Source organism: Bos javanicus, chromosome 23 (assembly GCF_032452875.1).
Source record: "Bos javanicus breed banteng chromosome 23, ARS-OSU_banteng_1.0, whole genome shotgun sequence".
Taxonomy (NCBI): domain Eukaryota; kingdom Metazoa; phylum Chordata; class Mammalia; order Artiodactyla; family Bovidae; genus Bos; species Bos javanicus.
In genome coordinates this window covers 20,647,886-20,662,787 of record NC_083890.1, presented here as the reverse complement: position 1 = coordinate 20,662,787, position 14,902 = coordinate 20,647,886, and the positions used below count along the sequence as shown (strand labels likewise).

Here is a 14,902-nt window from a genome sequence, read left to right as displayed (position 1 = left end):
ACATCTACTTCTGCTTTATTGACTATGCCAAAGCCTTTGACTGTGTGGATCACAACAAACTGTGGAAAATGCTTTAAGAGATGGGAATACCAGACCACCTTACCTGCCTCCTGAGAAATCTGTATGCCAGTCAAGAAGCAACAGTTAGAACTGGACATGGAACAACAGACTGGTTCAAAATCAGGAAAGGAATACGTCAAGGCTGTATATCATCACCCTGCTTATTTAACTTATATGCAGAGTACATCAGAGAAATGCTGGACTGGATGAAGCACAAGCTGGAATCAAGATTGCCAGGAGAAATATTAGTAACCTCAGATATGCAGATGACACCATCCTTATGGCAGAAAGTGAAGAGGAGCTAAAGAGCCTCCTGATAAGCGTGAAAGATGAGAGTGAAAAAGCTAACTTAAAACTCAGCATTCAGAAAACTAAGATCATGGCATCTGGTCCCATCACTTCATGGGAAATAGATAGGGAAACAGTGGAAACAATGACAGACTTTATTTTGGGGGGCTCCAAAATTATTGCAGATGGTGACTGCAGCCACAAAATTAAAAGACACTTGCTCCTTGAAAGAAAAGCTATGACAAACCTAGACAGCATATTGAAAAGCAGAGACATTACTTTGCCAACAAAGGTCTGTCTAGTCAAAGCTATGGTTTTTCCAGTAGTCATGTATGGATGTGAGAGTTGGACTGTGAAGAGGGCTGAGTGCCAAAGAATTGATGCTTTTGAACTGTGGTGTTGGAGAAGACTCTTGAGAGTCCCTTGGACTGCAAGGAGCTCCAACCAGTCAATCCTAAAGGAATTTAGTCCTGAATATTCACTGGAAGGACTGATGCTGAAGCTGAAACTCCAATACTTTGACCACCTGATGCAAAGAACTGGCTCATTTGAAAAGACCCTGATGCTGGGAAAGATTGAAGGTGGGAGGAGAAGGGGACGACAGAGGATGAGGTGGTTGGATAGCATCACTGACTCAATGGACATGAGTGTGAGTAAACTCCAGGAATTGGTGATGGACAGGGAGGCCTGGTGTGCTGCAGTCCATGGGGTCGCAAAGAGTAGGACACGACTGAGCGACTGAACTGAGACTGAGAATCAGCCAGTAAATAAAATATTGACATATTAACACTGTGACATCTCTTTCCTACAAATTTCACTTCCTTTACTGACTTTGAAAATGACTCTAGGAGATGCAATGAAAGAATGAGCCCTCACTTAAAACAGTATCATGTACTGACAAAGCAAAGTCAGAAAACTAAACCTCACTGTACAAATAAGGGAAGTCTCCTACACAACAGGTAATGTCAATACAAAACCAGTCAAGAAAATACAGCGTGGATGATTGCTGTATAGATAAGAATGTACTACACATTGACTTGCTTGTTTTCGTAAGGATAAGAAAGTAGGGTAAGGAGTAGGAAGTAGTAAATTAAAGGAAAAGATGAAAAATATAAGCAAATAAGAAGCAGCTTTAAAAAGGTGGGAAGGATATAGTTACTCTTGATCTGAGGTAAAGAAGAATACTTAATTCCAATCACATTAATCAAAAAAGGTAACTTTAAAGGTTCATCAATAAAATTCATGAACCACTCCATCATGTTGAAATATACCTATTTTATAATTTGATTATCTAATCATGGCCAGTGAACGACCATGATCTGAAAATAGAAAGCAATTACCTCTAGAACATAGAAGCAAAGGTCACAAAGAATAATAAAAACCAGATTAGATGGCAGGAGCGTTCTTCTACTTCTCAGACGAAAGAGGCAGATAACTTAACCAACAAATCTCTAAACAGTTATAGTTCTGCTTATGCTAATTAAAATCTGAGACCCCCCAGTGGATGCTTGAAAACGCAGAGAACTCTGAGTCTTACATATACTATGTTTCTTCCCATGTATATATACCTATGATAAAGTTTAATTTATAAATTCAACACAACAAGAGATTAACTGATAATAAAACAATTATAACAATACATTCTAATGAAAAGTTACATAAATGTGGTTTCTATCTTTCAAAATAACTTAAGAGATATAATGCCTTCTGCATCCTAACTAAGCACTTACCGCCTCCTGTGGCAGTAACTTTTCCATCTGAGGTAAGACAGCAAAACTAGTGTGAACTCCTTTTTTCTTCTTCACAATTTCACAGACAGAAGATTCATTCTTAATGTAGATCTTAGCAACCTCAGCACACAACTTTTTCTTGTTTATTAAGCTTTCACACCTTTTCACTCATATGATTTCTGGCATATCTGAATGGTCAGCATCACTACTCTTGCACTTTGGGGCCATTATTAAATAAAATAAGGGTTACTCGCCCACAAACACTGGGATACTGAGACAACTGATCTGATAATCAAGAGGGCTACTCCTAAGTGACTAATGAGTAGGAGACTCTGGACAAAGGGATGATTCACATCCCAGGCAGAAGGGTGCACAATTAAAACACGACTTATTTCTGGAATTTTCCCAAGGATAAGGAGGGGACTACACTCAATTACTTTTAACATTCAGGATTTCCAAAAGTGTTACCTAAAACTAGTACCTTCAACTTTATAGAAGTATAAATCAGAAGATATGGAAGTGATATTACTAAAGAAAAGAAAACTAAGCAAGATTACATGTTTATTTGATACACATCCACTGTTAAAGGTCACATAAAATCAAACTGTCATTTATTTCATTCAAATAATAATTCTTCCTATGGAAATAGTGGAATAAGATTTTAAAACTAAATCAGAATGTGATATTTTAAAAACAAACAATCACTGAAACTCTTTCAAAGTATCCATCTCATCATCTTATTTCCCATATTGCTAATTAACTTTTCTTTAAAAGCAGTTTTAAAAAGACATGAATAAAGATTTAATGTCTACTTAGCCATTTAACTTATGAAATCTAGAAATAAAATGAAAACAAACATTTTTGAAGGCAAGATAAGTTTTCACACTACATATTATTTAAGAAAAAACCAGGTGCAATGATTTGAATATTTTTTTCTAAACCAGTAAAAAAAAATTTGTTCAGAAATTTAGGTCCAAACAAGAGTAAACAGCTGAATGATTTTTACTTACTTACCAGCTAAAGTGTGAATAACTTCTGTTTCCTTGTTCCTTATTATACCAGAAAGTCTAAAACATATTATTATCAAGCTCTGAGAACTCTTCAAAAGGGACCAAAATCCCACTTTAAATTAAAAAATATAAAGAACAGCAATTCACTTACCAGCTCTGAACCATCTTCTGTGGACATACTCATTTATTTTTTAAAGCACTAAAGTCAAAACTGTATTATTAACAGATCTTAGAATAACCTGTAGCACCTCCACGGAATAAGTATAGTGCTCACAGGAAAGGTGCTTCAAAGCTTGAACATTAGGATCTCCTACCACAAATACTGTCCTGCTAATACTCTTCAAGTCCAACTAATAAAAATAATTTCTTTTCACCTCTTTTATATCTTATTCCATTGGTATTTCTCTGTTTTCTCCGTACTGCCCTGTGCTTCAACACTGGTCAAACTTTCAAGTGTACCTTGAATAGTAATGCTCCTCCCACTCTCCAGCCCAACCTCCTCTGACTCACTCTCAGTGAATCAGACCATGGCCTCTACCATACCCGACACTCTTCAGTGAACAGAGTCCACTAACGTTAGTAAATGCATACAACTAGTCAGCTGCACTATTAGCTACTGTCACGGTTATCTTAACCTTCAGAAAAAGTCAAAATCGCTCAGTCGCGTCCAACTCTTTGTGACCCCATGAACTATACAGTTCATGGAATTCTCCAGGCCAGAATCCTGGAGAGGGTAGTCGCTGTTCCCTTCTCCAGGGGATCATCCCAACCCAGGGATAGAACGCAGGTCTCCTGCATTGCAGGTGGATTCTTTACCAGCTGAGCCACCAGGGAAGCCCTAACCTTCAGAAGCAAGGCATAACTTAGAGGGTATCAAATATGCTTATTACCTTTTTACTGAACACTAATCTATTCTTATGTTAAAGGTAACTAATTTACATTTTTCTGAACACCAGCTTTATAACCACAGCTTAAGGGAAAAACAGCTATTCCAACACCACTTCTAAAAGGAGAAACTTCTATATTGTGCAAGTTTTTAGACTGCTAAAAATCTCTATCAAAATGCATCACCATCTAGATTATCTTGTGGAGAGATGGAATACATATACTTTTCCCTATTTCTCTCACTAACCACAGTTTAAACTCTGAACATTACATAGACATAGAATACAGAATAAAAAAGAAAATTTGATAGCATCAAATGTTAATGAGAACATTAAAGAAAAACACTCATTACATCACTGGTAGGAGTTTAAATTAGCATATTAGAAAATAGCTAAATACTCATAAAATATGCTTAAGACATAAACTGGAACACTATATGGCTATTACAAATTGAATCCTAAAAGAAACGAACCCTGAAGGAAATGAACCTGGAAGGACTGTTGCTAAAGCTGAAGTTTCAATACCTTGACCACGTGATGTGAAGAGCCAACTCATCGGAAAAGACCCTGATCCTGGGAAAGACTGAAGGCAAAAGAAGGTGACAGAGAATGAGGTGGTTAGACAGCATCACCAATTCAATGGACATGCACCTGAGCAAACTCTAGGAGACAGTAAGTGTGCTGTAATCCATGAGGTGGCAAAGAACTGGACACAACTTAGCGACTGAACAACAAAGGAACTTCTACTATAGACGCACTATATGATTATTCCTAAATACCTGACATTCGGGGCGAGGACGGGTGGGTTGGGTGGGGGGTGGGTGGGGAGTGGCGGGAGGAATCACACACTAAAAAAGCAATGATTCTGTGAAAACCTCTGAATCAAATACTAAAAATACCAATGATTATGCAAACGGTAGGACTTGGGGCAGACTACTCTAAACCTATGCATGCTCTGGAAACTGACCACTAAAAATGTAAACAAATAACATAATCAGAACCTCAAAAGATGAGCAATAACCTAAGATTACCCAAGGAGTTATGACAAATAGATTCTTCAGGAGTTATTAAAAATGCATAGAACAATAAAGTAGAAATGGTGGTTAGTGGATACTAAGATAATGCAGACAGAAGCAGACGGAAGCACCAGAAATTAAAAGCCCTTATCATGTTAGGACTGTGTAACTTTGAGGAAAATATCCAGTTATAGAGGATCAAATATAAAAAAAGAAAAAAAGAGGTTTTAAGAGCCAAAAGAATTCCTGTCTATGCAAGCAGGTAGGTGAGTTTTAACTTTTTACTGAAATTAAAACACTACACTCTATGACAGCTCACCTTGTCTAGAAAAACAAATACAACTTTGTCCCAACTTCATTCCTCTATTTATCAATCACTGATGAGTGATATAAAACACATTTTGGCAGATGTGACTATATTATGTATCCACATCAAAATCTCACGTTAAGTATTTTAAAAGCTGCAATCTGACACAGTACTTATATAAATGTATAAATCACACAAAACAGTCTTTATTTATGCATAGGTAAATACATATAAAACTATGTGTTAGAAGGATACACAGAGCTTCAGAACACAGGCAATTGGGAGAAAGAGAAATGAGAAGAGGGTAATAAAAAATTCAATGTTACTGTCATGCTGTCTTTATTATAAAGTTAACGCTCTGAAGCAAAAAACAAAGTGACAACATTCTTACATTAAGTTCACAGATCCTTGTCCTACGGTTTTTGTAAAATATTTTCTAAATCATATATAAAGATGAACTAACATTGCAAAGAGACACTGAAAACAGACACGTTAGCCACACAAAAAAAATTTACAGTATCTACAATGTTTCATAACAGGCTACAAAAATGATGTGACCTTTCTATCCATCTTCCAGCCCTATTTAAATGCTGCTTTTCAGTATAGTTATTCAAAACAATAACAGGAGTTTTCTATAGGAAGCTTCGTTCTACCATCGACACCACAGTTCTGTGTTTACAAAGCACCATACTAGTGTCCCACTGAAAGCTTATTTTCCAGTAGACAAAAAAATTTATTTTTTTTTAAGTTATTATTTTATTTTTTTTATTTTTCCTTGAAACTTCTAATACGCATCTGAAATGATAAAAGTCAACTACCTTACTAAACTGTGGACTCTCCACTGTTGTTCATCACCTGTGGTTAACTTTTTGATAAAAATTCTGCTTTCAGCCCCTTCAATAAATGCTTCTGGGAAAACTGGACAACTACATGTAACGAATGAAATTAGAACACTTCCTAACACCATACACAAAGATAAATTCAAAATGGATTGAAGACTACAGGCAGAATGGTCGATGGCATAAATCAAAGCAAGATCCTCTATGACCCACCTCCTAGAGTAATGGAAATAAAAACGAAAGTGAACAAGTGGGACCTGGTTACACTGAAAAGCTTTTGCACAGCGAAGGAAACTATGAGCAAGGTGAAAAGACAGCCCTCAGAATGGGAGAAAATAATAGCAAATGAAACAACTGACAAAAGATTAATTTCCAAAATATACAAGCAACTCATACAACTCAACACCAGAGAAACAAACAACCCAACCAAAACAGACATTTCTCCAAAGAAGACATACAGATGGCTAACAAACACATGAAAACATGCTGTACATTGCTCATTATTAGAGAAACACAAATCAAAACTACAATGAGATACCACCTCACACCAGTCAGAATGGCCATCATCAAAAAGTCTACAAACAATAAATGCTGGAGAGGGTGTGGAGAAAAGGGAATGCTCTTACACTGTTAGTGGAAATGTAAATTGATACAGCCACTATGGACGACAGTATAGGGATTCCTTAAAAAACTAGGAATAAAACCATCATATGACCCAGCAATCCCACTCCTACGCATATGCCCTGAGGAACCCAAAACTGAAAAAGACACATGTATCCCATTGTTCACTGCAGCACTATTTACAATAGCTAGAACATAGAAGCAACTTAGATGTCCATCAACAGATGAATGGATAAAGAAGTTGTGGTATATATACACCACGGAATATTACTCAGCCACAAAAAGGAACACATTTGAGTCAGTTCTGCTGAGGTAGATGAACCTAGAACCTATTATACAGAGTGAAGTGAGTCAGAAAGAGAAAGATAAATATTGTATTCTAATGCATAAATATGCAATCTAGAAAAATGGTACTGAAGAATTTATTTACAGGGCAGTTAAGTGAAGAAGAACTAAAGAGCCTCTTGATGAAAGTGAAAGAGGAGAGTGAAAAAGTTGGCTTAAAGCTCAACATTCAGAAAACGAAGATCATGGCATCCAGTCCCATCACTTCGTGGCAAATAGATGGGGAAACAGTGGAAACAGTGGCTGACTTTATTTTTCTGGGCTCCAAAATCACTGCAGATGGTGACTGCAGCCATGAAATTAAAAGACGCTTACTCCTTGGAAGGAAAGTTATGACCAACCTAGATAGCATATTCAAATGCAGAGACATTACTTTGCCAACAAAGGTCCATCTAGTCAAGGCTATGGTTTTTCCAGTGGTCATGTATTGTGAGAGTTGGACTATAAAGAAAGCTGAGTGCTGAAGAATTGATGTTTTTGAACTGTGGTGTTGGAGAAGACTCTTGAGAGTCCCTTGGACAGCAAGGAGATCCAACCAGTCCATCCTAAAGGAAATCAGTCCTGGGTGTTCATTGGAAGGACCGATGTTGAAGCTGAAACCCCAATACTTTGGCCACCTGATGCAAAGAACTGACTCATTGGAAAAGACCCTGATGCTGGGAAAGATTGAGGGCAGGAGGAGAAGGGACGACAGAGGATGAGATGGCTGGATGGCATCAATGGACATGGGTTTGGGTGGACTCTGGGAGTTGGTGATGGACAGGGAGGCCTGGTGTGCTGTGGTTCATGGGGTCGCAAAGAGTCGGACACAACTGAGCGACTGAACTGAACTGAACTGAACTGAATAAACAGACATAGAGAATAGACTTATGGACATGGGGAGAGTGGAGGAGAGGGTGAGATGTATGGAAAGAGTAACATGGAAACTTACATTACCATATGTAAAATAGATAGCCAATGGGAATTTGCTGTATGGCTCAGGAAACTCAAACAGGGGCTCTGCATTAATCTAGAGGGGTGGGATGGGGAGGGAGATGGTAGGGAGGTTCAAACAGAGGTGATATATGTATACCTATGGCTGATTCATGTTGAGGTTTGACAGAAAACAACATAATTCTATAAAGCAATTATCCTTTAATAAAAAATAAATTAATTAAAAATAAATAAAAGGCTAAAAGAAAATTTTAAAAAATTCTGCTTTGTAATAATTTTATGTTTACAGTAGAGTTGCCAAGGTACCGCCCAGAGTTCCCATATATCTCCCATATATATGCCACAGTGATACCTGGCATAACTGTATTACACTTGTCAAAACTAAGAAATTAAAATAGTACATTACTACTAACAGAACCACCAACTCTATAGAGATTTCACAGTTTTCCCACCAACATCCTTTTTCTATTCCAGAATCCAATCCAGGACACCACAATGCATTTGTCACTATGTCTCCTCAGTCTCTGCTCAACATCAGTTTCTTAGGCCTTCCTTGTTTTCTAATGACCTTGAAATTTTTGAAAAGTACTGATCAGATATTTGTAAAATGTTCCTTAATTTGGGTCAGTCTGATGTTTTTTTCTCACAAATGGACTGCAATGATAGGTTTGGGAGAAGAATAAATACCGGAGGCTCAGCAGATACATGGTATCAACATAATTTATTACCGACGATGTTAGCCTTGATCACTTGGTAACGGCAGTAATTGCTGAGTTTCTCCACTGTACAGTTGCTGTTTTTCTCTTCCATCTATTCTTTAGTCCAACCTACACTTGAAGGATACTTGGGGGTGGGGACGGTATTTACAAATATTACTTGGAATAATTCTGTAAGATTTATCCTTTCTATTCCATTATTTACATAACAATCTATTTATATCAGCATTTATCTATTTAGACTCGTGCATATCTATCTGCTCTTCAAATACTAGGTTATTCTGATGCTCAACCAGCTTTCCAGTTGGCACCTATGTTGCCTTTTTCCAAATTCTTACTCTCGGCACTACTAGCTGCTCCAGCTCATCCTGTGAATACCGTGTTGCAGCCATAGGATCACTCCTCTCAGGAGCCTCCTTTTACTGGAAAATGATATTCTGAAACCAAGATCTGAGCAACGAGTGTACTCACTGGTACTGGTGTGTCACTGCTTCCAGGCCCTCAGTGGAAGAAATGAGGAATATATATACGCACGTGTAGTGACCGGAGTATAAACACACACATATAAAATTATTTCTGTATGTATCTGTATATATTTTAAATTAAACACGAGTTCATGTTGATGTCTCCCAACTCTAGTCCACCCTGTGGTTCATTTTAATCCCAGATTAAGCTTCCCTCCATCTCCGAGCAAACACAAACAGCATCCTCTACTAGCAGGCAGATTAAATTCAAGTTCTACAATTAGCTGTACTGTAACAGGATAGGAAAATGTATTTTAAGATGGGAGTGCCATGACAGGTCATCTCCACCAGTGTGACCACATGTCAGCACGGGGACTACCTATCAGCACACAATTTAAAACAGACCCATATTAATACTTCTTACTAAGTTCTTTTTTTTAAACACTGTTCTATTACTTCAATATATTTTTCCTGAAAAGCCACTTCCCCCACTCACCCCAAAAAAGAGACACAGAGAGAGAGAGATGAGAGGCCAATGTTGCAGCTTACTATATACAGACTACAGACTAAAGACAGGCCATTTTAAAAGGAAGAAAACAAAGACATTATGTGATTTTCCTTATATCATTCTACCAACAAAGGGAGACTTCATTTGACTGGGTTTAAATGTAGTTATTCTGCTTCAATTTTGACAGCATCTGCTTTACACTCCATTTTAGATTAGAAGAAAGTCAATTTGTAAAGTAAAAAATAAACAAAAGAGCTCAATTCCTACTACAGCTTTTCTCAGGTCTTTTGAGAGGTAAAATGTAGTTAGTTCACCTTCTCTAAAACCAATTAACAAAGTATGTGTTCATACTTAGTAAAACCGCAGCTGAGCAAATATTTACAAAACATTCACACTGCACAGACATTCTAACAACTACTCTGCAAGTTGGACAAACCAAATGAGAGATAGACTCGAGCCTTCCCAGAAGAGCTCACAGCCACAAATTCATGAGAAGAGGGATGTGGCTGAATGTAAGAAAACTAATCCAGAAAATAAAGACAACTATAGTAGTGTTAGTTGCTCAGTCATGTACGACTCTTTGCAACCCCACCATCTGTCCGCAGAATTCTCTAGGCAAGAATACTGGCGTGGGTTGCCATTCCCTTCTCCAGGGGATCTTCCAAACCCAGCAATTGAACCGGGGTCTCCTGTGTTGCAGGCAGATTCTTTACTGTCTGAGCTACCAAGGAAGCTCTGGGTTAAGACTATTATAAATGGCATGTAAACACACAGATATCCTTTACTTTTTTTTTCCTCCTCTAAATTTCTGAGAACTTTTTTAGTTTGTAATATATTTAAAAATCTTGATTGTTTTCTGGCAGAAGTGACTAGAACATTATTTAAAAAGGAACGTCTGGTGGTAGTTGAAGAGTATTTGTTACTATCAAAGATAACTGCTGCAATGCTGAAACTTAAGAATACAAGATTCTCAAAGGGGCTAGAAAAGCACCAAAACCCAGTAAGTATTTTTACTCACACTTGAGTAAAGAGGCAACTATCTCAGATTTCAGTTCAGATTCTGTTTTATTAGCTATCCAACCTTGGGTAAACACCATTTAACCTCTCAACCTACATGTCATTGATTTAAAATGGGGCTATCGTCTTCCCTACTTCCTCCACAAGATGTTTAAGCTTAAATGGAAATGTAGATAGCAAAAACTTTGCAAATTACAAAGTGCTACCTACATCACAGGTAGACAGGTACATGTACACACACACACACACACACACACACACACAGTTTTATAATCCCCCAGGACACCAGGCAACAATAACATTCATTATAGTGGTACCTGAGTCTCCAGTTTTTTTAATTCCTCAGACAAAAAATTTATCTAAAATATTTTAGTGTTAAAAATATGTGTATGCATCTCTTCAAGATTAAATCCGATAGAGCAACAGCAAGGAATCTAACCGAGAATGCTCACCTTAACGAAATTATCAGGAAACATGCCTCGCCTCCCATTCAGCTCTCCTTCCAGCCATCCCTCCTCCTGCAGTTTCCTCACGTTCCTGATGACTTCCCCAACTCGGATCGTTAGCTCATCGTCATGTACAGCATCGTAGTCATACTCCACAATATAGTCAACTAAAAAAAAGAAACAAACATCTAAAACTTAACTCATGAAATACTACTAACCATACTAATAAACTTAAAACTAAGGAACCTATTTAGCAATGATTAATACAATAAAGATACCATCAAAGCTTACCTCAGTTTTTAATATTTGGCTACACCCGCAGATTTCTTTTTTGCCTAACTATAATGCACAGTACCAGTGTTACGGAGAAACCTCAACACAACGTACAATTTACCTCGTCAGTTATCCTGCCAGTCAGCTATACATGCTTTGTGACAACCTCTAAGGCGGCCCCCACGATTCCCATCTCTTGGTATTCAGGCCCTTGTGTACTTCTCTCTCCGTTAGTGTGAACGTGATCTATGACTGACTTCTAGTCACCAGAATGTGACAAAGATGATGGACTGTATGTGATGACATAAGGCTGTAATACCCCTGCTAGGAAACTCTGTCACTTCCTGGCTTTGAAGACACAAGTTGTTTTGTTGAGCTGGCCTATGGAGAGGGCCACATGCAAGTAACTGAGGAAGTCTCTGGATGAGAGCCCACAAACAGCTGAGGCCCTCAGTCCAACTGCCCACAGGGAACTGAATGATGCCAACAGCCTCGTGAGCCTGGAAGCAGATCCTTCCCCAGCTGAGAAGCCAGCCATGATCAATACACTGATTGCAGCCCTTCAGCGGATGTAGCCATGCCTGGACTGAAGAAACCACAAAAACCGTGAGATAATAAATGTGTATTATTTTTATCTGCTAAGTTTGTGGCGATATTTTTCACAGAAGCATAGAAAATGAATACACCCTGAAATGAAGGCTGTTAAGGATTTTAAGGTTATAGGACAGCATATAAGCATACTATTAATATTTTAACTAGTCATACCTCCATTACCTTTTCTTCCTCCGTAAAGAATGATTAAGAAAAAAGAACACATATATACAACTATACCAAAAAAAAAAAAAAGGGAAGGGAGTATGGGCAGACACTGTTGGCTACCAAACAAACAGCCACTCCCACACCGACTCCTCCTCCTCCTCCTTCCTTTCTCACTGAACCCTGATTCTGTTCAGGTATTTTGGAACCCTGTACTTTTACAAGTGAAGCTTCTCTCAGACTCAGAGGGTTAAACCCTGAGGATTAAACTATTTTAGACCAGTACTTCTCAAATACTAATGTACAATCGGGTCATCTTATTGACTTTGGGAATCTTGCTTAAGCGCAGACTGAGTAGGTCCCAGGACACCTAACACTTCTGGTCAAGGAGATAAATGTCTGAAGAGAACTGATTTATAGCAGGGGCTTCCTAGGTGGCTCAGTGGTAAAGGATCCACCTGCCAATGCAGGAGATGCAGGGACACAGGGGATGCAGGTTCAATCCCTGGGTCAGGAAGATTCCCTGGAGAAGGAAAGAGCAACCCCCGTCAGTATTCTTCTCTGGGAAATCCCAACGATAGAGGAGCCTGGTGGGCTAAAGTCCACTGGGCTGCAAAGTATCGGACACGACTGAGCATGCACACAGATCACACACAGATTTATGATAATCTCATTCATATTCTCTATCTCACACACACACACAGACTGGTTTTCAAATACAGATATGATGAATCGACTCAGACCAATACAATGTAAGTAGGGGTTCTTGAAAGGTTTTATTTGACCTTATAAACAAAACACAAGGAAAGAGTGTCCTCCTACAGACTTTGGATATTCTTCATTGAGAATGTAATGGCCAAAACTGCTACAACTAGATTAGACAAGAAAAACAGCAGATATGCTTAGAATACAAGAAAAGAAAGATGAAAATGGCTTGGATCTTTACTAGACTGATTCAACTGCTAATCTAACCAGCCCTATAACTTTTAGATTTCTTGTTATAGAAGCAGTTTTTTCTTAACTTTTAAGTAAATTCTAGACAAGATTTGTATTTGCAGCTGAAAACATACCAATCTGAGATGGAAATTAGCAAGAAACTTAAAATTCCTGAAAATGGATCCATAACTGATAAAGCCAGAGCTCAGAAAACTTAAGGAAACTATAACTGAGACATCAAACTGCTCTGCAGAACCCCAGAAAGGCCAGAAATTAAGAAAAGGAACGCTCGTGGGAAACACAGAACTGAAAATAGGGAAATTAGCATCTCACGGAAGAGCTGAGACCCATTATTAACCACAACAGTTCTGAGACAACAATGCTACATAGGTAGGTATTTTTCTTCAAAGGTAAAATACTAAAGGGTTAATCTCAGAAACACACACACATACACACACACAATAGTCTGGGGGAACTAGTAAAGCTACTATGGATGAGTGATGGTTTCCTAGAAAAACGACTTCTGATACCCAGAATTTAGAGGTCTCCAGAGCAATGGGTGGTTTCCAACCTACCAACTCTAAAATAAAATTAAAAAGTTATACCCATATAAAGAGTTCCCAATCAGCTTTTTGCTTTTCATTTATTCATAAATATGAATAGTAGACAACAGTTAACCATGAAAGACGATGATAAACTGAAAAACTCCTCCTGGATGAAGCACACACCAACCTCTCCCCTTCCAGAATAATTCAGTATTAAAGTCACTAGGTATACAAAAGCATAGTGGGGGGAAGGGAGACCAAGGAGGGGAAGGAGTCTGAGAAGGTGTGAGAAGACAGGGACCAAAGAGTAGAGAAGGTATCCAAAGCTAGGAGGGCAGGGGTGGCAGTGACGCTATCAGAGCCAAAGTAGGATGAGAAGCGTGTCTGTCTGTGGCGGTTCCCCAGTGCAGCCTATCACAACTCGAAGGCAGGGTGAGGAAGGCATCCATGTAGAGGTGACATGATATGGTATGCCAGTTCCCAGTCACAGTGGTGAGGGCATCCAAGCTGATGGGCAGCCTGGTGAGGAACAGAAGCCCCCTGTAGTGGGGTTAGGGCCAGATCACCATGCAGAGGAAAGGTAACCTAGACGGAGGGTGGAGGTCACCCAGAATGGGGTGGAACAACCTATGCCAGAGAGGAGGGTGTCCATACTAGGGTGGGGAATGACTGGCTACATCTAGGAGAGTTGATCAAATAAATTAAGGACAATGGAAGCCAAGTTTCTCTATGAAAGGAAGGGAGTTACAAACATAATGGGAAAAGACTTCACTTAATCCTATGATATTAAGTGGGAATGAGAAGTATCACCGTGAACTCAGGGTTTTCAATACACAGACATTCACATACACATAAACACAAATGTACCACACGGGCATGCACGCTCTATCCACTGAAAGGGCCTGAAACCACAACCTATCAACGAGCAAACCTAATGCTGAGATCTTATAAAAACCACTTTCTACTGAAAGGAACCAGGAATCCTTGGGAAGATATGCAATTCCAGGGCTTAGGCAGGAAAAGTACAAGATAAACGTGGAACAGGGTGTTGTGCTAGAAAGCAAGGAAGTTCTCAAAGAAAGATAAGCTGATGTCCAAGGACACGGAGAAGTAACATCAGAACACATCCTACTGGCCAAGTCAAGACAATCTGAGCATCAAAATAAACGATGAAAAAACGAAAATAAATGACAGTGTAACAATATACC

General features: G+C 38.6%; 1 protein-coding gene across 3 annotated transcripts in view; it reads right to left on the bottom strand.

The window, feature by feature from the left end:
- Nucleotides 1-14,902, bottom strand: part of CD2AP (CD2 associated protein) — an 86,388-nt gene that overhangs the window by 44,189 nt on the left and 27,297 nt on the right. For 2 of the 3 annotated variants that reach the window (XM_061398372.1, XM_061398374.1), the window contains exon 2: nucleotides 11,191-11,351. In XM_061398372.1, coding sequence (XP_061254356.1) covers nucleotides 11,191-11,351 — 161 coding nt within the window. Of the gene's footprint in view, nucleotides 1-3,239; nucleotides 3,548-11,190; nucleotides 11,352-14,902 lie in introns of those variants that run through there. The other variant, XM_061398373.1, reaches the window with a different exon arrangement.